General features: G+C 29.7%; 2 protein-coding genes across 2 annotated transcripts in view; one reads left to right on the top strand and one right to left on the bottom strand.

Moving 5' to 3' along the window:
* LOC143193813 (uncharacterized) overlaps nucleotides 1-26,260 on the bottom strand; it is a 108,906-nt gene that overhangs the window by 5,471 nt on the left and 77,175 nt on the right. The window lies entirely within an intron of this gene.
* ImpL2 (Ecdysone-inducible gene L2) overlaps nucleotides 15,062-26,260 on the top strand; it is a 69,855-nt gene continuing 58,656 nt past the window's right edge. Inside the window, exons 1-2 of the mRNA XM_076399126.1 lie at nucleotides 15,062-15,176; nucleotides 15,510-15,556. Coding sequence (XP_076255241.1) covers nucleotides 15,062-15,176; nucleotides 15,510-15,556 — 162 coding nt within the window. The remainder of the gene's footprint in view (nucleotides 15,177-15,509; nucleotides 15,557-26,260) is intronic.

Consider the following 26,260-nt stretch of genomic DNA (forward strand, 5'->3'; position numbering starts at 1 on the left):
AACAGTCGAATCTTTTTCTTTTCTGAATATTCATGAACCCGTTGCCTGGGTCAAGGAAACATGACCATCGACACAGAATTAAAATTAGTGTGGGCATGGACCGACGTTGTTTCGTCATAGATGAGGTACTGATACGCGGTTGAGTCGCTAACTTTGGATTTATACTAGCGTTGGGAACTATCGACGAAACAGTCGAACTAGTCGATCGTAAATATTTTATTACAAAATAACAAAAACAATTAATAAAAAAATTGAACCGTCTTCAAAAAATAAATACGGAAAAAAATAATCGAAAACCTTATTTAACCTATCTAAGAGGTCAATTGAAAACTCCCCGGCCTGCCACATAGATGGCGCTACTAGAATTAAATCCATATGTTTTTTAGTTAGCCCTAACCCTCAAAAGATGCGTGTATAAATTTGATAGCTGTCGGATCATTGTTTGTGAAGGGAAAAATACAGTTGAAGCAAAAACTTGGCCTGATGTCGAGTTTCCCAACACTGCCCCCAGGAAAATCAACCATCAAAGATTGGTATGCTAAGTTTAGACGTGGTGAAATGGGCCCCAAAGACGGTGAACACAGTGGACGCCCAAAAGAGATTGTTACCGGCGCAAAAATCCACAAAATGATTATGAATGAACATACATTGAAATTGAATGAAATAGCAGACACTCTAAAGATATCAACTGAACGTGTATATCATATCATTCACGAATATTTGGGCATGAGAAAGCTCTGGGCAAAGTGGGTGCCGCGCGAGCTCACTTTTAACCCGAAACAACGACGACTTGATGATTCGGAGCAGTGTTTGAAGATGATCAAGCGTAATAAACCCGAGTATTTGCGTCGATATGTGACAATGGATGAAACATGGCTCCATCATTTTACTCCGAAGTCCAATCGTCAGTCATCCGAGTGGACTGCACACGATGAACCCGCTCCAAAGTGTGGGAAAACGCAACAGTCGGGTAACAAGGTTATGGCGTCTGCATTTTGGGATGCGCATGTATTAATATTCATTGACTACCTTGAAAAAGGAAGGACCATCAACACCGACTATTACATAGCGTTATTCGACCGTTTGAAGGACGAAATCGCCGAAAAACGGCCGCACTTGAAGAAAAAGAAGGTGCTGCTTCACCAAGACAATGCACCGTGTCACAAGTCAGTGAAAATGATGGCAAAAATCCATGAATTGGGCTTAGAATTGCTTCCTCATCCACCGTATTCTCCAGATCTGGTCCCAAGCGACTATTTCCTGTTCTCAGATCTCAAAAGAATGCTCGCTGGGAAGTAATTGTCGTCGAATGAAGAGATAATCGCCGAAAATAAGGCCTATTTTGAAGCAAAGGACAAATCGTGCTACAAAAATGGTATCAAAAAGTTGGAGGGTCGCTATAATCGGTCTAAATGCCAAAAGATATTGTTCGGCTGCTTTCCTAGACATATCTCAGGCTTTTGACAAAGTATGGCATACGGGCTTGCAGGTTAAACTAAAGAAACTTCTCCCTCATCCGGACTATCAGCTACTAAAATCGTATCTCACTGACAGACATTTTATTGTAAATCAAGGCGATGAACATACCGAATTAAATCCCATATATTCAGGAGTTCCGCAAGGTAGTGTACTGGGTCCAGTACTGTATCTTCTGTATACGGCTGATCTGCCCACCACAAAAATAACTACTGTGGCAACATATGCAGACGATACAGCAATCTTAGCATCCCATGAAGATCCAGTCACAGTATCAATAAACCTACAAACCCACCTGGAGCAAATACAATTATGATTGAAGACATGGCGCATTAAAGCCAATGAATCAAAATCCACGCATATAACGTTTACCCTGCGTAGAATATGTCCACCAGTAAATATCAATCATCGTGCAACTCCCCCAAGCAGAGCATGTTAAATATCTTGGTATGCATTTAGATCGACGCCTAACCTGGAAGAAGCACATACTCTCTAAACGGAAACAACTAGGACTAAAATTATATCAAATGTATTGGCTCATTGGGCGCAAATCCAAGTTATCATTAGATAACAAGGTATTGCTGTATGAGCCCATTTGGACATATGGAATTCAACTATGGGGTACCGCTAGCAAATCTAATAAATCCATCATTCAACGGTTCCAAAATAAGGTGCTGCGTGCCATTGTTGATGCTCCGTACTATATTTCAAATAAAGTGATACAACGCCCTATTCCTCTAGAACCTATAACGAGTGTAATCCAACGTGTTTGTGTGAAGTACTTCGAAAGAGTGTCAGTGCATCCCAATGTACTCGCTAACCAGCTAAATATGCGACGTGATAGTGAAGTGCGTAGACTAAAACGTTTAACACCACCTGATCTGATTACTGGACATATGTAGAGTTTAGAATAAGCATTAGAATAAGACTAATTAATTAAGATAATATTTTATACAGAGGATTGCTTAATGAAGTGATTTTCTACATGCCATGTATATATAATATAAACAGAAGAAATACTTATTGCCAATAGGGCAGATTGTGGACTCACGAAGAGTAATAAAAAAAAGCTATAATCGGTGTTGAAGGGAATTACGTTGAATAAAAAACTAATTTTGCCAAAAAATGTGTTTTACTATGGTAGGCCGGGGACTTTTCAATTGACCTGTTAAATCAATATTTTTGTTATTCTTTATTACAGTCATCTAGCCTATTTAATGTTATTTATAGCGGCGGACGATATCCTTCCGATTTAGGACAATAAACAATTAAAGTTCGTACAGACGACGTTGTTTAAGTCGGACCTATTACCGTCATAATTTGGCCACCCGCTGCCCGACCAATTACATTCCAATTTCGGGTTTATTGATATGTTCCGGGGATCAGCATCACTTCATCTCGACTAATCATTAGAATAAGCAGGAACGAACTTGCTGCAGCGGGCGGTCCACTAAAAATATCCAATCTCGACTGCCACAAGAGAAACGACGGACTATAGGGGATATAAGCGGAGTTATAGGCGTATAACTTTGTTTTGGTGGTCTTTTTTGAAGAACATTTTACATTATATTGTCAAATACTGGTTATACTGGGTTGATCAATCAGTCCAAGATCTATTCGAGAAGAGTAGAATTAAAATTACGACATTTCAAAATATATAATACTGCTTACGGCTATAGAAAATCTACAATATTCAAGTCATACAGTTAACAAGATCCAGAAATGGACTAGAAACTGGAAAATACAATTTATTACCTCAAAATCTGTCCATGTAAATTTTACATGCAGAAACCAATTAAGGGATGTCCAAATACTTCTTGTAGTATATTTGTAAATATCGCGCATATATTTCCATATCATTATATTAGCATAATTAGCTTATTATGTCCTTCTAAACTTAGTTTACGATACATTGCATGTATTTCGATTAAAAGCTACTAATTTAATTAAATTCGAAATATTTCTTCGCCAATACCGTTTTCCTAACTATTAACTTAATTAATTTAAGATTTGCAGTCTAATTATTGTAGTTTAATTACAAATATCGTGTATATACTTAGATACCATTATTTAAGCTTAATTAACTTATTATGCCCTTTCAAACTCCTTGTTAAGTAAAACTATCTTGTATGTATGTTCAGGTATTAATTAGCAAGATTTTTAGCTCAAATAGTGTTCTGTTTTTAGTAACTATATTAAGCTTAAATATATTGAATGTATTTCAATTAATAATTACTAACTTAATTGAACTCCAAATATTTTGAGCAATAACACTTCAATAAGTATTAGCTTAATTAATTTAAGATTTGCAATCTAATTATTGTAGTTTAATTACAAATATCGTGTATGTACTTAGATACCATTATTTAAGGTTAATTAACTTATTATGCCCTTTCAAACTTCTTGTTAAATAAAACTATCTTGTATGTATGTTCAGGTATTAATTAGCAAGATTTTTAGCTCAAAAAGTGTTCTGTTTTTAGTAACTATATTAAGCTTAAATATATTGAATGTATTTCAATTAATAATTACTAACTTAATTGAACTCCAAATATTTTGAGCAATAACACTTCAATAAGTATTAGCTTAATTAATTTAAGATTTGCAATCTAATTATTGTAGTTTAATTACAAATATCGTTTATGTACTTAGATACCATTATTTAAGGTTAATTAACTTATTATGCCCTTTCAAACTTCTTGTTAAATAAAACTATCTTGTATGTATGTTCAGGTATTAATTAGCAAGATTTTTAGCTCAAATAGTGTTCTGTTTTTAGTAACTATATTAAGCTTAAATATATTGAATGTATTTCAATTAATAATTACTAACTTAATTGAACTCCAAATATTTTGAGCAATAACACTTCAATAAGTATTAGCTTAATTAATTTAAGATTTGCAATCTAATTATTGTAGTTTAATTACAAATATCGTGTATGTACTTAGATACCATTATTTAAGGTTAATTAACTTATTATGCCCTTTCAAACTTCTTGTTAAATAAAACTATCTTGTATGTATGTTCAGGTATTAATTAGCAAGATTTTTAGCTCAAATAGTGTTCTGTTTTTAGTAACTATATTAAGCTTAAATATATTGAATGTATTTCAATTAATAATTACTAACTTAATTGAACTCCAAATATTTTCACCAATAACATTTCAATAAGTATTAGCTTAATTAATTTAAGATTTGCAATCTAATTATTGTAGTTTAATTACAAATATCGTGTATGTACTTAGATACCATTATTTAAGGTTAATTAACTTATTATGCCCTTTCAAACTTCTTGTTAAATAAAACTATCTTGTATGTATGTTCAGGTATTAATTAGCAAGATTTTTAGCTCAAATAGTGTTCTGTTTTTAGTAACTATATTAAGCTTAAATATATTGAATGTATTTCAATTAATAATTACTAACTTAATTGAACTCCAAATATTTTGAGCAATAACACTTCAATAAGTATTAGCTTAATTAATTTAAGATTTGCAATCTAATTATTGTAGTTTAATTACAAATATCGTGTATGTACTTAGATACCATTATTTAAGGTTAATTAACTTATTATGCCCTTTCAAACTTCTTGTTAAATAAAACTATCTTGTATGTATGTTCAGGTATTAATTAGCAAGATTTTTAGCTCAAATAGTGTTCTGTTTTTAGTAACTATATTAAGCTTAAATATATTGAATGTATTTCAATTAATAATTACTAACTTAATTGAACTCCAAATATTTTGAGCAATAACACTTCAATAAGTATTAGCTTAATTAATTTAAGATTTGCAATCTAATTATTGTAGTTTAATTACAAATATCGTGTATGTACTTAGATACCATTATTTAAGGTTAATTAACTTATTATGCCCTTTCAAACTTCTTGTTAAATAAAACTATCTTGTATGTATGTTCAGGTATTAATTAGCAAGGTTTTTAGCTCAAATAGTGTTCTGTTTTTAGTAACTATATTAAGCTTAAATATATTGAATGTATTTCAATTAATAATTACTAACTTAATTGAACTCCAAATATTTTGACCAATAACATTTCAATAAGTATTAGCTTAATTAATTTAAGATTTGCAATCTAATTATTGTAGTTTAATTACAAATATCGTGTATGTACTTAGATACCATTATTTAAGGTTAATTAACTTATTATGCCCTTTCAAACTTCTTGTTAAATAAAACTATCTTGTATGTATGTTCAGGTATTAATTAGCAAGATTTTTAGCTCAAATAGTATTCTGTTTTTAGTAACTATATTAAGCTTAAATATATTGAATGTATTTCAATTAATAATTACTAACTTAATTGAACTCCAAATATTTTGACCAATAACATTTCAATAAGTATTAGCTTAATTAATTTAAGATTTGCAATCTAATTATTGTAGTTTAATTACAAATATCGTGTATGTACTTAGATACCATTATTTAAGGTTAATTAACTTATTATGCCCTTTCAAACTTCTTGTTAAATAAAACTATCTTGTATGTATGTTCAGGTATTAATTAGCAAGATTTTTAGCTCAAATAGTGTTCTGTTTTTAGCAACTATATTAAGCTTAAATATATTGAATGTATTTCAATTAATAATTACTAACTTAATTGAACTCCAAATATTTTGAGCAATAACACTTCAATAAGTATTAGCTTAATTAATTTAAGATTTGCAATCTAATTATTGTAGTTTAATTACAAATATCGTGTATGTACTTAGATACCATTATTTAAGGTTAATTAACTTATTATGCCCTTTCAAACTTCTTGTTAAATAAAACTATCTTGTATGTATGTTCAGGTATTAATTAGCAAGATTTTTAGCTCAAATAGTGTTCTGTTTTTAGTAACTATAATAAGCTTAAATATATTGAATGTATTTCAATTAATAATTACTAACTTAATTGAACTCCAAATATTTTGACCAATAACATTTCAATAAGTATTAGCTTAATTAATTTAAGATTGGCAATCTAATTATTGTAGTTTAATTACAAATATCGTGTATATACTTAGATACCATTATTTAAGGTTAATTAACTTATTATGCCCTTTCCAACTTCTTGTTAAGTAAAACTATCTTGTATGTATGTTCAGGTATTAATTAGCAAGATTTTTAGCTCAAATAGTGTTCTGCTTTTAGTAACTATATTAAGATTAAATATATTGAATGTATTTCAATTAATAATTACTAACTTAATTGAACTCCAAATATTTTGACCAATAACATTTCAATAAGTATTAGCTTAATTAATTTAAGATTTGCAATCTAATTATTGTAGTTTAATTACAAATATCGTGTATATACTTAGATACCATTATTTAAGGTTAATTAACTTATTATGCCCTTTCCAACTTCTTGTTAAGTAAAACTATCTTGTATGTATGTTCAGGTATTAATTACCAAGATTTTTAGCTCAAATAGTGTTCTGTTTTTAGTAACTATATTAAGATTAAATATATTGAATGTATTTCAATTAATAATTACTAACTTAATTGAACTCCAAATATTTTGACCAATAACATTTCAATAAGTATTAGCTTAATTAATTTAAGATTTGCAATCTAATTATTGTAGTTTAATTACAAATATCGTGTACATACTTAGATACCATTATTTAAGGTTAATTAACTTATTATGCCCTTTCCAGCTTCTTGTTAAGTAAAACTATCTTGTATGTATGTTCAGGTATTAATTAGCAAGATTTTTAGTGATTATCCATGGTCTTTTACTTTCGTTTGTTCTTCTATGTTTTTATCTTTGTAAACTTTTTGATATATTTTCATTTTTTTTAGTTTCTTTTTCTGATTTTTCTCTCTTATTATAAATCTCGCCGTAAGTATTTAAGAGCAATCGACGAATATCAATCATAGATTTCAAATTCAAGTAGAAAAGTGACAAGAATTTTGCTTGTAAACTAAAATTTTCAATCACGAATAACTTCTATTGCAGATGCATATTGACTAATGTTTATACGACAAGGAGCCATTCTTGTTCCAGAGTCTATACCATTTCTTTGGTCACACAACAAAATAAGTTAACCTATGTTAACTATGGTACCAGATAGAGGATCTAAAGACAACACATTATCTAACTATTGTCCCAGCTGTGCCATTTTTATGAAAATACGATGAAGAATGGTCCTTATTCTGATCGAAATTATTTTCTCATCAAGCCAACCTAAACGACAAAACGTCATGTAATACGTGGGTATAAAGGACTTTACCCGCAACATTGTATGAATATGTCAATTGGTACTTACAGATCGAGATGGAAAGGATTTTCGAGCGAATGGCGAAAGAGGTCGCAATTATCCAATAATTATATAATTACATAATTTATGGCCGCGGAATCTTGATAGTCTCTGCCAGATTTTAGTCTAATCTGGTTCCTTCCTGCTACACAACGATGTTTTGTTTGGCGCTAAGTAGACGATGATTCGTGTCAACCTTTTTTATTGTGATGTACGACCTGTTTGGCGGCCATTCATATCTAAGAATTACCATTTACATTATGGTGATGATCTCTCCATTCAGATTTCTTTTGCCGATTGATACTTGGAGATTTGGCGGCTTTATTAGAATTGATGAAATCTTCGTTGTTAAAATGCAGGAAAAAACGAGATATAAATTAAATTCAAAATAATTTTCTATAAATATCGTATTCTTAACGGTAAACTTAATTAACTTAAGATCTGTAGTCTACTAAAATTAACTTATTATATCCATCCCAACTTAATTTTAAGCTAAACTATCTTGTATGCATATTCACGTATTAATTAGTATTTATTTTAGCTCAAATAATGTTCAGTTTTTAATGACTGTATTAAGCCTACAATATATTTCAAGTATTTTAATAAACCGCTACTAACTTAATTAAATTAAATATTATTTTTCACCAATACAATTTCTTCCCAACTATTAACTTAATTATTTACAGCTCAATATTTGGTGCTTAATTATAAGTATATTGTATATATACCCCTAACACTATTTGAACTTAATTAACTCATTATATCCTTCCAAATTTAGTGTTTACCTGAATTATCTTATCTACCGTATCTATGTTTAAGTATTAATTAATTATTAGCTGGAATACTATTCAGTTATTAATAACTGTATTAAGTATACAACATATTGCATTTATTTCAATAAACTTAATTTAAAAGCTTTATTACTTTAAGATGTGCAGCCTAACAGTTGCACTTTAATTAGAAATATCCTGTATATATTTCAATACCATTATTTAGACTTAATTAACTTATTATGCCCTTCTAAACTTAATGTTAAGCTAAACCATCTTGCACATATGTTCAAGTATTAATTAGCCCAAATAATATTCAGTTTCATTATGATCATAATTAAGATTAAAATATTTCTCCATCAATACCATTGTTATAACTATTGGCTTAATTAACTTTAAATTTACAGTCTAGTTTAAGAGTCTAGTTATGTTTTTAATTTAATTAACTTATCATGCCCTTCTAAACTTAATGTTAAGCTAAACCATCTTGCATATATGTTCAAGTATTTATTAATTAGCCCAAATAATATTCAGTTTCTATTAACTGCCTTAAATTTACAATATATTTGCATATTTTTCAATTAACACTTATGATTTTAATTAAGTTTAAAATATTTCTTTCCAACAATACCATTTTTATAACTAGTGGCTTAATTAACTTATTATGCCCTTCTAAACTTAATGTTAAGCTAAACCATCTTGCATATATATTCAAGTATTAATTGGCCCAAATAATATTCAGTTTCTACTAACCGCCTTAAATTTACAATATGTTTGCATATTTTTCAATTAACAGTCATGATTTTAATTAAGTTTAAAATATTTCTCCAACAATACCATTTTTATAAGTATTGGCTTAACTAATTTTAAATTTGCAGTTTAGTTTAAGAGCCTAGCTATATTTTTAATTTAATTAACATATTATGCTCTTCTAAACTTATGGTATTTATATTATACTCGTTATATATACGTGTTTAATGTTTAATAATTAATAATTTAATTAATTTAACTTATAGTAATCGTGAAAAAAACAAATGCATGTATTACTAATTTTACTTATTAATGGGTGGGTATTAATGTTGTCTTAATTAAGTTATATTATTTTGCTTTGCTGTTTTTTTTTAAATTAACGTATTTTATATTTTTAATTAATATTGTTTATAATTAGAATTTATAGAATATACAATAATATATAGAATAATTAGAATTTAGAAATAATATGAAATATAGAATAATTAGAATTTAGTTATCAGTAATTACAGTTTATTATAATAACTATAGAACATTAAGAATATATTTTTTTCTATTAATTTTAAATTTTAACTTAACGAAGATAATATATTACTTTATTATTTAAAATAGCTTCATTAAAATTCACTATTTATTAACTATAAAGTTAAAAATATTTACTAAGTTAATAAATTTAGTATAACCCAACTCGCACTATATTTTAAATGAATTACGCTCACTAGATTTTAATTTAAGTTCATAAAATTGATATTAAAATTTGTTATATGGAATCAATATAACTGAATGAGCTTAAAAACTGAACAACAAACGAACTAAAAATGCAAATCGGTACAAACAAATTTCAAATAACAACATTTGGGATGTTTTGTTGAGGTTCGGCGTCGACCTATAGCCTAATGAAGATGGGTTAGCGTTATTATCTATACCGCAAAGTCGTAAATAAGGTCGCAAGTAATTGTGCATCGTTAAGTTGTTCTTGTTCAGCTCTCGTTGGAAATTAACATCCAATTTAGGGCATCTTGTCTCTCACAAGGACTCATCCAAGGGGGTCAGGTTTTTAAAACTCCCTATTATCAAGAGAATACATGTGGTTTTTTATGTTCTATATATAACTTTTATTTAGTTTTGCTTTAGTTTCCTGAATCGAATCTTATCATCTTCATTCAATGTCGGTCATAGTTTTAAAAATATTATTAGTCATATATTTATGATAGTAAGGCGTTCATTAATGTTTACCTATGTTTTCTAGTACTACTTCCTCTTTTGACGAAATACTGCATCGATTAATATCTTTCAATGTTTTTTTCCACTGAATTATTTATTTTTGATTAGCTTCTATGAATTTAAAATCTAAAAATCATTTCATCAATCTCAAATTACTCATCTTTGTCCTATATTTTCTTGCCTATATATATTTATATTCATGTATATAGCCTCTATGTATATAGTTTAGAGGCCTATAGCCTCTAAACTAACATTCAATGATATCGCAAGTCCTTCTTGGGATTTGTTTGGATTTGCATCCAATAGTTCCAATCTACTCATCGCAATTTTCCTCAACTTTTTTCACTAGAATGCAATTCTTAATGCCTAGTTATTTTTTAAGTGTTTTTAAATAAGTTGAATAATGAGAGTTCTAGCCTAGTGATAGTATTAAATTAACATATTATATCTCATTAGGCACTCTGCTTTTTCCTCTTGAATAAATTCAAAGGTTTATACCAATTATTATATTCTTGTAAAAAACAGTAAAACAAATACTTGTGAATATATACAACTAATTTTAACTACACGGTTATTGCTATGGTACATTAACCGTATTCGGTATATAAATACTTGAATATTAAATAATAAAATGTTTCTAAATGAAATAATTATTTAATAATATCATATTTTTTCAAAAATATTACAGGCCATTGTTTGTAATTTAATCAGCGATATCTTTTGGAGAAAATGCAATGTAATATCAATATAATAACTGTTAATAAAACTAACATAAACTAAATTTTAAAGAGATTTATTCCATAATGTCTATGATCTATGTATTTCTACTCAGCTAAAGGCTCTTTAGAAAATGAGAAGGTTCTTCCTGTCGGAGTCGAATTCGTACATTTATTATATTATCTATTTCTTATCACTTTAAAAGGAATTTTCTGACAAAAATTGGTATAATATATATTAATCAAAATATTTTCCATCGTTCTCTACAATTTTTTCCTATCTCTCTGGCACAATGGCTATTTATTGTCGAAAAAACGATGTTGGTTTGACAGCATTTCAAAACCGTACGGTAGCCATGATGAACCGATCTGAGCAGGTGGAATCAGAAGGCATCTATGTCTATTTCTCTATGTTGAGTAGGGTAGAATTTTCCATCTGAGTTGCAAGAGAACTGCTCCTGAGAAATAACTGATTCATTAGCTGGTATGCTGTCTGAAAGCTTTTTGGATTTTTTGAAATTATTGAAACCAAAATTGACAATTGAGATATGATGAAGCAGTATTACCATAAGTTTCTAAATGTGTTCGGAAGGGCTTGAGGAGTAAATGGAAAGAGGTCAAAAAATAAAAGTAATATATTTTTAATAAAAAAATCGAAGAATCAACGTCTCTATACACTGAGTAATAATAATAAATGACAATCTGCTTTTATATAGAGAACTATCAAAGCCTTCAAATTTAACAGTCGGTTAAGTTAATTAGATAGATAATTAATTACTCTGATTTAATTATCTAGGGTAAAAAATACTAAACTAAGTACTATAAAGGCGGAAAAAATAGGAAGGTGTTTAACATCACACCGTACTAGCAGAGCATTGAAGAAATATAACAAAATAACCTTCAAACCACATAGAAAAATGTCTCAAGCACTCTTACATCTGAAACCAAGAGGGTTTTACTGAACGTAACAGCTTGGAAAAAAGAAGAGGAGACACCAAAGACTATAAATATAAAATAAATTCCATTAATTGGCTAGCAGACAGTCTGTTTTTAACAATAAAATCGTTACTATATCAAAAAAGCACAGTTAATACTATACACCTATTAAAATTTCGTTAAATAACCGGCAACATGTCATTATTAAATATTTTTTTTAAGCTTTAACAAAAAAGTTGTAATTCGCTTTAATTAGCTTAGCAATACGGCAAAGATTATGTCGCAGAAAATCAAATTCTTAATGATAATGATACACACTCCAATTTGTTCCCTAATTATAACTAATTATAACAAGAAGGGTATGATGTCGTCGCGAATGCCCGTTTTTTTTTCTTATTCTATTTTAGACATTAACTATATTTATAATTATGGAATTATACTTTTGCAGGAATGTACTCAGGGTAACTCGGAAACGCTTAGTTAGAAAATTGTTTGAAAGGATCAGGATGTAATTTTTATCAGGCTTAATTCCTCGATTTTCATAGATCAAAATTGCATTTCAACGTTCATTACTTTTTCTGTTTGATTTCTTTTAAATATATTTTTTTAAGCTTCAACAAAAAGTTGAAATTCGCTTTAATTAGCTTAGCAATACGGCAAAGATTACGTCGCAGAAAATCAAATTCTTAATGATAATGATACACACTCCAATTTGTTCCCTAATTATAACTAATTATAACAAGAAGGGTATGATGTCGTCGCGAATGCCCGTTTTTTTTTTCTTATTCTATTTTAGACATTAACTATATTTATAATTATGGAATTATACTTTTGCAGGAATGTACTCAGGGTAACTCGGAAACGCTTAGTTAGAAAATTGTTTGAAAGGATCAGGATGTAATTTTTATCAGGCTTAATTCCTCGATTTTCATAGATCAAAATTGCATTTCAACGTTCATTACTTTTTCTGTTTGATTTCTTTTAAATATATTTTTTTAAGCTTCAACAAAAAGTTGAAATTCGCTTTAATTAGCTTAGCAATACGGCAAAGATTACGTCGCAGAAAATCAAATTCTTAATGATAATGATACACACTCCAATTTGTTCCCTAATTATAACTAATTATAACAAGAAGGGTATGATGTCGTCGCGAATGCCCGTTTTTTTTTCTTATTCTATTTTAGACATTAACTATATTTATAATTATGGAATTATACTTTTGCAGGAATGTACTCAGGGTGACTCGGAAACACTTAGTTAGAAAATTGTTTGAAAGGATCAGGATGTTATTTTTATCAGGCTTAATTCCTTGATTTTCATAGATCAAAATTGTATTTCAACGTTCATTACCTTGTCTGTTTGTTTTCTTTTAAATATAATTTTAAGGTATCATTTTTATCACCGAGGCTTTATCTGGATGGGACCTATTGTTTAACGTGGGATCCGAACTCCGGCATTAAGCCTACCGACTGTTCAGTGACCTACTTAGAAACCAATCCTGAAGGCATCCAGTCTTACCCAGCCTGCATACTGGCGTGAGAAGCCTATAAAGATATTTACAATTACAATCACAAACACAAGGTACATCCATGCCCCAGCAAGACTCGAACCCGCGACTATCGCAATCCTGTCGCCTTAACCACAGCGCCAAACAAGCCGCCTCCTGCTCGGTTTGCAGGAATTCGCTGCCGAGACCCTAGAGAAACAATTTGTTGACAGAGTTTCATCATATTTTCAATAGTAAATTGCATTTCAATATTCAATACTTTTCGTGTTTGTTTTTTTAAATATATTTTAAAATATCATTTTTACCATCGAAACTTTATCTGGGTCCTGACCTACTGTTTAACGTGGGATCCGAACTCCGGCATTAAGCCTACCGACTGTTCAGTGACCTACTTAGAAACCAATCCTGAAGGCATCCAGTCTTACCCAGCCTGCATACTGGCGTGAGAAGCCTATAAAGATATTTACAATTACAATCACAAACACAAGGTACATCCATGCCCCAGCAAGACTCGAACCCGCGACTATCGCAATCCTGTCGCCTTAACCACAGCGCCAAACAAGCCGCCTCCTGCTCGCTTTGCAGGAATTCGCTGCCGAGACCCTAGAGAAACAATTTGTTGACAGATTTTTATCACATTTTCAATAATAAATTGCATTTCAATATTCAATATTTTTCGTGTTTGTTTTTTTAAATATATTTTAAAATATCATTTTTACCATCGAAACTTTAACTGGGTCCTGACCTACTGTTTAACGTAGGATCCGAACTACGATCCTCGGCATTAAACCTACCGACTGACCATTGACAAACTTAGAAACCAATTCAGAAGCATCCAGTCTTATCCAGCCTGCATACTGGCGTGAGAAGCCTATAAAGATATTTACAATTACAATCACAAACACAAGGTACATCCATGTCCCAGCAAGACTCGAACCCGCGACTATCGCAATCTTGTTGCCTTAACCACAGCGCCAAACAAGCAGGCTCCTGTTTGGTTTGCCGGAAATTGCTGCCGAGACCCTTAAAAAACATTTGTTGACAGAGTTTCATCACAATTTTAATAATTGAAGATTGTTGATTTTCATGTTAATTATGAAGAACTATATGACATAAACTTTACTAGGTAATACCTCTTTTGTGTCGTCAACTTACATACAAACTGTCGCTGCTGGTAGAATATTGTTCAGCCATGTTGCCAGAGGTACAAGGAATATACCATTGAATATATTTATGTCCTATATTTGTTTTTATCAATAAGGAATCATCACTGACGTCAATTAAAGGGATATACATTTCTCAATCTTGTCAATCAAATCAATCAATTAAAATATATTCGACCCGCCCTGATTATTGGCAGATCTCAAAAGAATGAACCAGGGAAAAAGAAGGAGCGATTGTCGAAGTTGGAACCTATTTTAAGAATGAACTTCTTAGTGATCTTTCATGATTTAATAGACTCAGTAAATATACAAAATGAGAGAAAGAGAATAACTTTTATACGTTCTTGCAACAATCAAGAACTCAACAAAACAGCCCGTTTACATTAAATAATACTAAAGATATATTAAAGATTTATTTGTAATAAAAAACCGTTAAAATTAATTCCCATTTTTATTTAATATAAATAACTATAAGTAGAAAAAATTATGACGAAAATTCTTCGAAATTAATCCGCCACATATTTTTAATCGATAACGTTGAACATTAAAGTATATATTTAAGACATTGTTATAAGCAATAATATCGAATAATCTACATAAACAATTATTTATTAACTTATCACAAAGAAAATAAATGATAAAAACGTGGAAAATTTAATGGATCAAGTCCGACTCTGTCCACCCACCCTATACATATATGAATAAATAGGGTTGAACGTTATCACTTGTACCGTGTCAAGTGCCCGTATCAAGATGGTAAGTCAGATGAAGTTTCCTCCAAGTTTTCCTCAATTTTTATTTCCATTTTTTCATCAGTAACAGTCGTTATTTTTTCCCACCAATTTGCGATTGCTACAGTATCTTATGTATAACAAGTATACAAGTATACGTAACACACTTTTTTTTAAATATATTAATTCATTTTTATTCTCGTCAAAAACCAATATTGATGAGTCCTTACTAATTAGTCATGGATATATTAGTTATCTAATATGGTAATACTATATCTAACTATATATTAATATATAATTTATCATTGTGGATATGATATAATTATTTTTATAAAAGTTTTTATCGTAGTTATAAAATGTTATTTATATTTGTATAATGTCTTTCTTCATATGCAATAATATTTTTTCAGATTAGTAATGAAAACTTATATTTATGTGATAAAGTAAATTTCATTCAACCTCATTGTATTACAGCTTATATTGTCATGATTCACGCACCTATAATATACATATAATAAAAATATTACGTTATTTTTATATAATGTTATTGTACTACTAGACCATCAATAAAAGTGATTTACTAATGATTTATAGTTTTTTAAATATTTCTAGATCTGAAAGAGAAATTGTCGAGAAAATAGATTTTTTTTATTTAAAAGATATTACTTTGGCATCTTGCTAATGTCGCCTCCTGCATATAATCATAGTCAAGTCAACCTGTGGAATTTTTATGACTGTATTCATTTCAAATGAAAATAAGAGACATACTCTTTCTACCCATATGATCAACTACCAAAAATAAATGCTTTTTGAATTTTTGAGTAAGCGGTAGCAACTACACTCACTAGATTTTAATTTAAGTTCATAAAATTGATATTAAAATTTGTTATATGGAATCAATATAACTGAATGAGCTTAAAAACTGAACAACAAACGAACTAAAAATGCAAATCGGTACAAACAAACTTAAAATAACAACATTTGGGATGTTTTGTTGAGGTTCGGCGTCGACCTATAGCCTAATGAAGATGCATTAGCGTTATTATCTATATCGCAAATTCGTAAATAAGGTCGCAAGTAACTGTACATCGTTAAGTTGTTCTTGTTCAGTTCTCGTTGGAAATTAACATCCAATTTAGGGCACCTTGTCTCTCACAAGGACTCGTCCAAGGGGGTCAGGTTTTTAAAACTCCCTATTATCAAGAGAATACATGTGGTTTTTTATGTTCTATATATAACTTTTATTTAGTTTTGCTTTAGTTTCCTGAATCGATTTATAGTTTTTCAAATATTCCTAGATTTGTAAGAGAAATTGTCGAGAAAAAAGAATTTTTTTATTTAAAAGATATTACTTTGGCATCCTGCCAATGTCGCCTCCTGCATATAATCATAGTCAAGTCAACCTGTGGATTTTTCATTTCAAATACAATAATTGTTTGTGTTTATATAATCATTTTAAAAAACTCGTAATACAATCTGTGAACTTTCGAAAGCACCAAATATTCGAAGAAATGAAAATGAGACATTACACCTACTCTTTCTACCCATATGATCAACTACCAAAAATAAATGCTTTTTGCATTTTAGAGTAAGTGGTAGCAAACATTTTGTGAAGTAAAGTCATGTCATCATTGTTTAAAAGAAGTAAGTCATTTTGCAACGTAAAAATCTATGTGCAAACGTTCAGCCATAGTTTCCAACATCTACACTAGAAAATTTTATATATTATACATATCGAAAAAGCACTAGACTTTTAGATTTTCGAATTTCAAATGCTGACAAATAAGAAAAATAATAAAAATAAAATTTATAAATAATATAAAATGTTAACTGGAACTGGACATCACATTTTCTTAAAACCTTGATATTAATGTATATAAAAAACTACCTAATATTTTACTCAATTTTTTGACAAAATTTCCGGAAATATCAATAATCAAATTACAAGATTTCGGTACAAAAATAGCCGCAGAAAGAACATAAAATAAACAGGGCTCCAGTATTAGATTAACAATCATCATACAACAGGTCAAAGTTTTACGCACTATTTTTATTCCATTCATAAGTTGTCCGCGATATCATTCGACTTGATATCAGTGAGCCTTTTATAAACTTTGACACCAGAGTGTCGTAAAAAGACCGATTGCACATAACGGGTTCTTTGTGAGAAAATGCATTTTAATTAGCACTGGAATATATAGGGTGAGTGGTTTAGATTATTTCTATGCCAAAAAGTTCACGAAACCACAAATAGTTTTCAAATATTGTCTCCTGTTTTTTTAATGTTCATTTTAATAGTATACTAAGAAAATACAGTAACTATAGATAAAATTTAAATATTTATAACAAAAAATAATCAAACTTTTAGTTTTAACATAAAAAAAACATTTTAAAATAAAATATTTACATAAAAAATGTCTTATTTAACCTATCTACTACACGTATTTTATATTCTACTATATACAGACAATTTAGCTTAATACCTAACTAAACCTATTTAATTATTTACAATATTATTTTAACTACCAACTGACTACCTTGAAATCGGTGTCGAACCCAGACAGTTATGTTAATTCAGATTTGTTGTGTTAGCAATTTAATTTTTTGTCTATGTCACAAAATTATATTATTATTTTTGTATTGTTTGGGTTTCGGTTAAAAATAACGAGAATACTCTTTATTATTTTTTGTTGAAAACTATTATCAAACATATCGTTTCAGTAATTGATTGACGATGACGAGAGAGAAAATCGTAAAACTTCTGGATCTGGATCTATTTTAAGATCCTGGTGAAAGCCTTCTCCTTGTTCCTCACCATGATTTCCTAGATTATTAGAAAATATATCTGACTATTTATATAGATGACTGTGCAGAGAACATATTTTGCACAGTTTCTTTATAATTCGGTGATTTAAAGTGACTTAGAAAGCTTTCTACCACCAGCGCAAAACCTATCCAAGTTTCACGTTCATAATCACCAATGCCCGATGTTGAGAACCTTTCTTCATTCTTTTCCCTTCTCCAATCGTTTGATTAAGTGTTTCATTACAGATTCATATTTTCATCATACTTTATATGTAGTGCCAACATGATCTTTTCCCTACAGGTCCATGGTTTATTAATTACGTTGGCTTTACAAACAATTAAGAATTTTCTAACGAAATAATCCATCTTGTGTCTTCATATATAGATAAAACATGGGAATTTGTGTCTAAGTTAGACTTTTAATATCCTTAATACATCTCTTAATTAACCATGTAACAAAGACAAAGTAATAATTCGTGCTCCAAATACGACTTGAGTTCTTAGTTATTTTGAATCGGAATAAACCAAAAGAGACGAATTCAGAACTGTCATGAATACATTCAAAAACTGTAGACTTCAAAATATAGAAGCTCATGGAGATAGTCAAGCAAAACAAAAATTTGTTTTTTCTTTTGAACTCGTGTAAAATATTTCTCCTAATTTTTTCTCCTTTTGGCATTTCACCTATGAAGGTAAGATTATGCTTCATCGATTAGAACAGTCAAGAACAAGAGAAAAAGGCATCAAACCGAGTTTATCGTCATGTCTTCTTGCAATTCTCCCGATTTCCTGAGTGACGGTCGATATCTGCAGGTTTTGGTATAAGCAATCAGTCCTATAGTATTTGGATGCTATTCGTCGTACCCAAGCCTATCGAAGTCTTGTAAAAAGTATATATGAAGATACTTTTTTATCTTCATATGCTTTTTCAATGATATCTATAAGTTACTTGAAACATATATTCGAAATGAAATCATTTTCATTTCACCCTATATATACGGAGAGTAATGTCAGTTGTAGGTCATCGGTGATACGGATACAATTAATCCTGCAGATATAAAGTCAAGCGATAGTAATTTCATTTCTGCACGCTGATAAGAATATGGTAATTTTACAAGTATGATATGAAAAATATTAAGAAATCTCCATTTGTCACTATTTTGAGATCTATGGTAGTAATACCGTATAATAGTCTAAATCTAGTAATGAATATAAACGGGATACATTAAGGTTTTGATAGAGAATGTACCGTATAAGTTTCAGAACGAATATTGGAAACTACGGTTTTGTATTTGGTTCAAGATTTGTGTGTATATAGTAGAATATAAAATACGTGTAGTAGATAGGTTAAATGAGGTTTTTTATTATTTTTATTTAGTTATTACAACGATTATTATGTACATATTTAATTTGGTTTTGTATTTGGTTCAAGATTTGTGTGTATATCGTAATACGTGTAGTACATATGTTAAATAAATGGGTTTTTGTTTATTTTTATTTAGTTATTACAACGATTATTATGTGCATATTTAATTTTATAAGGTTTTGTTTTGTTAAACATTTAAGTTTGACTACTTTTTAACTTTTAGTGACTTCCTTATATATCTTTTGAGGTCGGTTCAATTTTTTCTTAAAAATATTTTATCATATCATCGTAACAGTGCAGTACAAACAATTATTTCAACCTAGCTAAGACCACAATCATATTTATACAGATTTCGAAAGTAGAATCAATTAAAGCTAAACGCGAAAAAAATCTCATGGCTTCCTGCGTTATCCCAACGAGCTCAATCAGAGATAGTCCCGTTGGTTGCGGTGTTATTTTCAGTAATTTTCACTTAAATCCGGCCGCGCATCAGAAAGGAAACGACTACTCGAAACGTATAATTAAGAGCAATAAAATCCTAGACGAATAAAACCGTTTAAGGAACATTTTTACAATTTTCCAGCCCTTAACGGCCAATAAATTCCTGACGGATTACGACTTCTAGTGAAAATGCCTGATATTGCATGCCCGTTCTTTGATGAACTTGGTCATTAATATATGGACACCAGTTTATAGTGATTATTAATTTTAGACAATTATTTCTTATCGAAAATTGTCCTAATCGTGCTTAGTTGCCCAATTATTGGTGCAATCTTACAATCTGACTAGAAAGCAAGAAGAATTTCGGTCCGTTACATACAAATATTACCAAAGCTGTTGTATTCTGATGTTATGATTAATAGTAAAGCCTAGATTCAGCGTCAACGTAAATATGTATATTCAACGCGTTAGATCTTAGCTATCTTCTGATATATTCCTCAATTTAGGGACTATTGAATCACAATGAGAAAACTGAGAAAAATGATATAACGAGTTGACATCTAATATGGTAGGTATCATCTGTTGTTCAACAAACTGTGTATCCAGTACAGACCCTAACCATGGTGTTAAGCAATGTCAGTGATACTTAAACTGAAGCTCTAGGTATCAGAAGGATGTCTTTAGAATAGCACATATATGATGCAACAGCAATGTCTTCATTACCTAGCAATGAAGCGAAAATATATTTAAATAGACTTCTTTTTTGTAAGAGACCGCACTAGTCATAAGTATGCAATGTTATGATTTAATACATGTCATTTTATTCTAGTGAAATTAATCTACAAACTACACAAGTTAGGTTCCGTCAAAATAACAGTGTTATAGATTTAGAATTTTGCCTGAAAACGTACATTACTTTTAAGGGCACCCGCTGGTAGAGCTATTTCCTTTTCGCTTTCGCCTATTTCGAAAAAATTGCTTGATGATTGGTTTAGCTCCAAGGAGAAACTGTTCTTTTGGATCAATAAATTAATTTTTTTGGATTCATAAATTGCCTGGAGATGGGCAAAATGTATCGAATCAAACGGTCAATATTTTGAATAAAAAATTGTAACTATCAATTGTAAATAATGGTTTTTTTAGAGAAAAAATCGGAAAGGAATTACGGTCACTCCTGCTGTATCCTGTTCAATCTTAAGTTATTAGTGAAGGTCTGAAAATCATTAAAAATCATATGAAATGAACTAATACTTTTCTACTATTAAAATAGCCAAAAACAAATTGTTTTTTAAGCACCAACCATAGCATATAAGGTCCCGTAGAAAGGCTATTGATAGCTGCTTCTATGGTGTAATGGTTAAAGCGTTTAGCTCCCAAACCGAGGTCGAGGCGGGGATAAAATAAGTTTTTATTGTTGTTTAGTTGGAACATTTGTCAAATCACCTAGGCTAGACAGCAGACCATGGGGCCTGAAACGCTCCTTATTTTCAATCGTTGCTTCTTTATTCTTATTTTTAGCCTACCCATTGTGATATTAAATAAAATAACTGCGTAATTTATTGAGTAAATATCTAACACTAAAAAGCAAGAAACAAAAATATTTTTAACAAAAAAATTGAACTAACTTCAAGAACTAAATAAGGAACTGACTAAAAATTAAAAAATCACCAAACTTTTCTTAACGGTTTTTAACACAGAAAAAAGTATTTTAAAATAAAATATGTACATAATACTTGTTGTAATAACTAAATAAAAATAATAAAAAACCTTATTTAACCTATCTACTACACGTATTTTATATTCTACTATATACACGAAATTTAGCTTAATACCTACCTAAACCTATTTATCTATTTACAATACTATTTTAACTGCTACCAACAGACTACTTTGAAGTAGGTGCCGAACCCAAACAGTTATATTAATTTAGATTTGTTTTGTTGGTATTTTTTTTTTGTATATGTCACAAAATTATATTATTATTTTTGTATTGTTTGGACTTTTTTGTTAAAAATATTTTATTTTATATATTCATCATGATTCACGCCACCTGGCAATCTTATTTACAAAGCACTTAAATACCGAAGAACAATCTGAAAGTAAATGATCGACATTGCGTCACGTTACACAACATTTCATAAGTTGTCGAAAACGCTACAAAAACTATACCGGAAACAACAAAACTAGAAATTCGCACGTATCGGAATGTGCGAATGTTTGCTTACCAAACAGTATTAAACAGGAAAAAACATCACATGTGGTGGGTCAGGAATAAAACGGGCGATAATGTACTCGTAACCTTTCCTGCTCCCACATAAACCACCGATTTTTTCTTTTTTTTTCCTGCTAAACAATTTATTAAAAACATCTTTAGTTCTGATAACAAGGTCTGTTTTTCGATTACTAGGCTGATATATTGATTTTTTAACATTCTTCATTCGAACAGGCCTTTATAGACCAAAATTAGTAAAAATTATTAGGTCATTATTGTACATTCCTTGATCAACGATATCTATAGGTGAAAATGCGAAGTATCAATGTAAATAACTCTTAAAATAATCTAAAATAACTATTCAATTTGTTGGTTTTTACATATCTCGGAATAAAATGACAGTTTTACATTTAGTATTAGTATCTTTTGTTGTTTGATTTGAGGAAATCTGTCAATTTTCGATTTTGGTCTCAACGATTTAAAAGTGGTGATTTTGATGTCGATAACAAAGAACGATTTGGATGACGAAGAAGATTAATTTTTTTATAAGAAAACCCAGCTCAAACTTTCAGGCAGCTTCGCAGTTGAAGATTCAACCGTTTCCAAAAGTCTACATGCGTTGGGAAACGTCTAAAAAGAGTAGAAATGGTTACCAAACGAATTTACCTAAAATTCCATTTCGATGGTTTCAATATCGTGGTTTCCTTTTTTTGTGGCGTATTGCGACTAGCCATGAAAAGTGTATAGTCAATTCAAAATAGCAGAGATACGGGAGATGTCGCAATGTTGCCGCAGCTACTCTGAGTTTTAGTACATTTTGGCTCTGACATATAACAATATTTTAATATAAATAAAATAATTGGAATGACTTAAAATTACAATTAATTTTAGAGCCACAATAATTTATAGGTTAGAGTTGTTTTATTTATATACATTGTTTTTGTACGTAGTGTTATCTCCCGAAGGCTTAATCCACTTAATTAACAATTGTATATCTGAGTGATGTAATTTCCTTTCATTAGAGAGCATGTTTATGTTTTACGCTTAGTTCTTGTTTCTTTCGATGCAATGTATCCTTGTAAAGTCATTATGATATTACTATATTTCTGTTTAGGTTGTCCTGTTACTATCTGTATAGACCTTTCTTGATAAAACTAGCGATTTCAAATTTACTAAAACAAAGCGTTAAGACAACGCATGCCGGTTTATAACTCGTAATTATGATATTTTGAAGAATTTTCAGAAGTTTGGCAAACGGACAACTTTTGCAGGCTCATTCCGTTACATGTTCGAACTTCTCTAACAGCATTCTATATCTTTTTAAATATAATAAAAAGACAATAATATTGTCTGACTGTAAAACGAATTTACAACTTTAGACAGAGATATATGGACACTCGTGTCACTGTTATTTTGAATTGACTATATATACTACGACAATTCTCAATCTTCTAATTCCCTTCATGTTTGAACTGGGTTTAAGCCTAACAATACTGGTAACTTCATTAATTAGTAATGTCAATGACAAACTAAACTTCTAACTGAGATAAAATGGACCAACATTATATTATATGAGTTAGATAATTTGTAGTATATACTTTTTACTATATTAAATAAGTCAGCAGCTGATAGATACATTTTGAACACTTTCTCTATAACTATATTAATTTCCCTGAATATTCCTCAGACTATATCAAGATTTAATATATGATTGGCTAGTTCAAGGCAGGGACACTTAAAATTAATAACATTTCAATTTACTTTGGTTATATATGACGTTTTTATTGTTTACATGTCCGTATTTCATTGAGAAGTAAATTATGGCTAACGATGTTGTTTCTCCTTGAAAAACAATTCATCACAATGCGATAATTACTAATAGTTAGGACAAAGGGATGTACTAATATATATTTTTTGTTCACTAAGAAACTTAAAATAATAAACCTAATAATAGCGACTGAAAATAGTCGATAGTCGCAAAACAGTCAATAGTTAAAAAACTAGCGAATCACTATTAAAAAATATAATATACACGTTCAGCTTTTCTCCCGTGATGAGATTTATTTGATTGATAATAATTTGGCCAGATTGTGAAAAAAGTTATTCGGATGGGATAGATGTTGCACGTATATTTAGCAGAATATTTTAAATGTAACCGATATAAATCAAGTAATACCATTTTATGAGCATGCCAAAAACCTAATGGGTTTCCTAAACGGTCAATAAGTGGCATTTCCAAATACTTCTTAATTTGTAAAATTGTTGTGGCACCTAGTGTAACTATATCTTTCATTCTAACTAAATTTTTATCTAAATGTCTTCAAATGAAATACGTTCTTCGTCAGTTTTTGTGTCTTGAATTTCGAGCTGTAGTACTGTATCGTATTTTTAAGGTTATAAATGCGATATATCTATTTTGTGATAAGTTCTTGTATCGCATCAGCATTATTTGTAATACCAAACACTGATTCTTTAAATCCAGGATTGCAGATAGATAAAACTTGAGGATTCTCTTTGAAAATATTCTCAAACCATAGAACGTTTAGCTGAATGCATCACTCTACTGAAAAGTTATAAGATAATAATATTAAGTATAAATAATGAATATAGTATATCACCTCTTTACGGTTAATATATTTTACGTAATTTAACTGCTCTGTAAAAACTTGAAAAAAAAAATCGATGTGTTAGATCGAAATCTAAAAGTCATTAAAAAAAAACTACTATCTACTATTGCCATAAAAACAGTCAAAAGTATTTTACTATTCATCAATCACAATTTATTCTATTACATTAACAATCTTGAAAAATATAGTTTCAAAATGCTGCTGCTATATTAATATACAAGTATTGTTATTTACAAACAAACTACCAAAAAATAATAAAACTATATATATTACATATAAATCTATATAAGCCTAGGTTCGGCATATTTTTGTCAAGGTCGCAGCTCGGACAACAGCCAGAATGTTAAAAATCAGTCAAATGGTACTAGTAGAACAGAAAATAGTAACAAAAGTACACGATTGAAACTGTCGATAGTAAATAGTAATAAAATAAGTCGAACCGAATATAGCGACTGAAACAGTCACTAGTAAATAGTAGCAATATCAGTCGAACCAAACATAACGACTGAAACACTCGATAGTAAAAAGTAGTCAATTACTAAACAGTCGATAATCAATTTCAGTCGAAACCTCCCAACGCTACCTAATAATATACCTAAATAAAAGCTTTTAACGAATGGATCGAAAATATTAATGAAAATCAAAGAAAACAATTAATTGATGTCAAATTGGTGATTGTCATTGTCACAAATTGTTAAGGTATTTCATTTATATTTGGCATTTTTTACACCACCTATGTGTCTTAAAGATACCTAGTATGTCTAGATTTTCTTCTTGTAACTTTATGCTATTCATCTAGTAACATCTATAGGTTCTTAGTATATTCTAAATATGTACAAAATTGTCTGCAACAGTGTTAGTACTAATTCATTACGAATTCTTATCAAATCTACATGTTTACACAGCATAATTTTACTAACCACTATGAACAATATCCTAGCAAACAGTGTTAGATAACTAGTTACAGCTTATATTCCGTGCCATTGTGTGAGCTTTGAAAATGACCCTATCTTGGAAATTTTGTTGACGTCAGCTCTAGAATATATTTTAATTTCAGTTACGTTTGTATTAATATATAGGGATTAATGTATATTCATAAAGTAAATTCAGCTTCATTATAATTAATTTTTATCTGATTAGTATCTGATGACGATGAGCGATATTAATATAGTTATATATCAATTTTTTACACATTAACATTTAAACTCTAGAACTTGTCAGTGAACCAGCTCGTCCTAAGCGAAACAGTAAAGAAACTGTAAACCAACAATCCCGAAT

This window comes from Rhynchophorus ferrugineus, unplaced genomic scaffold (genome assembly GCF_030347505.1).
Source record: "Rhynchophorus ferrugineus isolate W39M unplaced genomic scaffold, kcgeb_rfMv2 rfM3, whole genome shotgun sequence".
Taxonomy (NCBI): Eukaryota; Metazoa; Arthropoda; class Insecta; order Coleoptera; family Curculionidae; genus Rhynchophorus; species Rhynchophorus ferrugineus.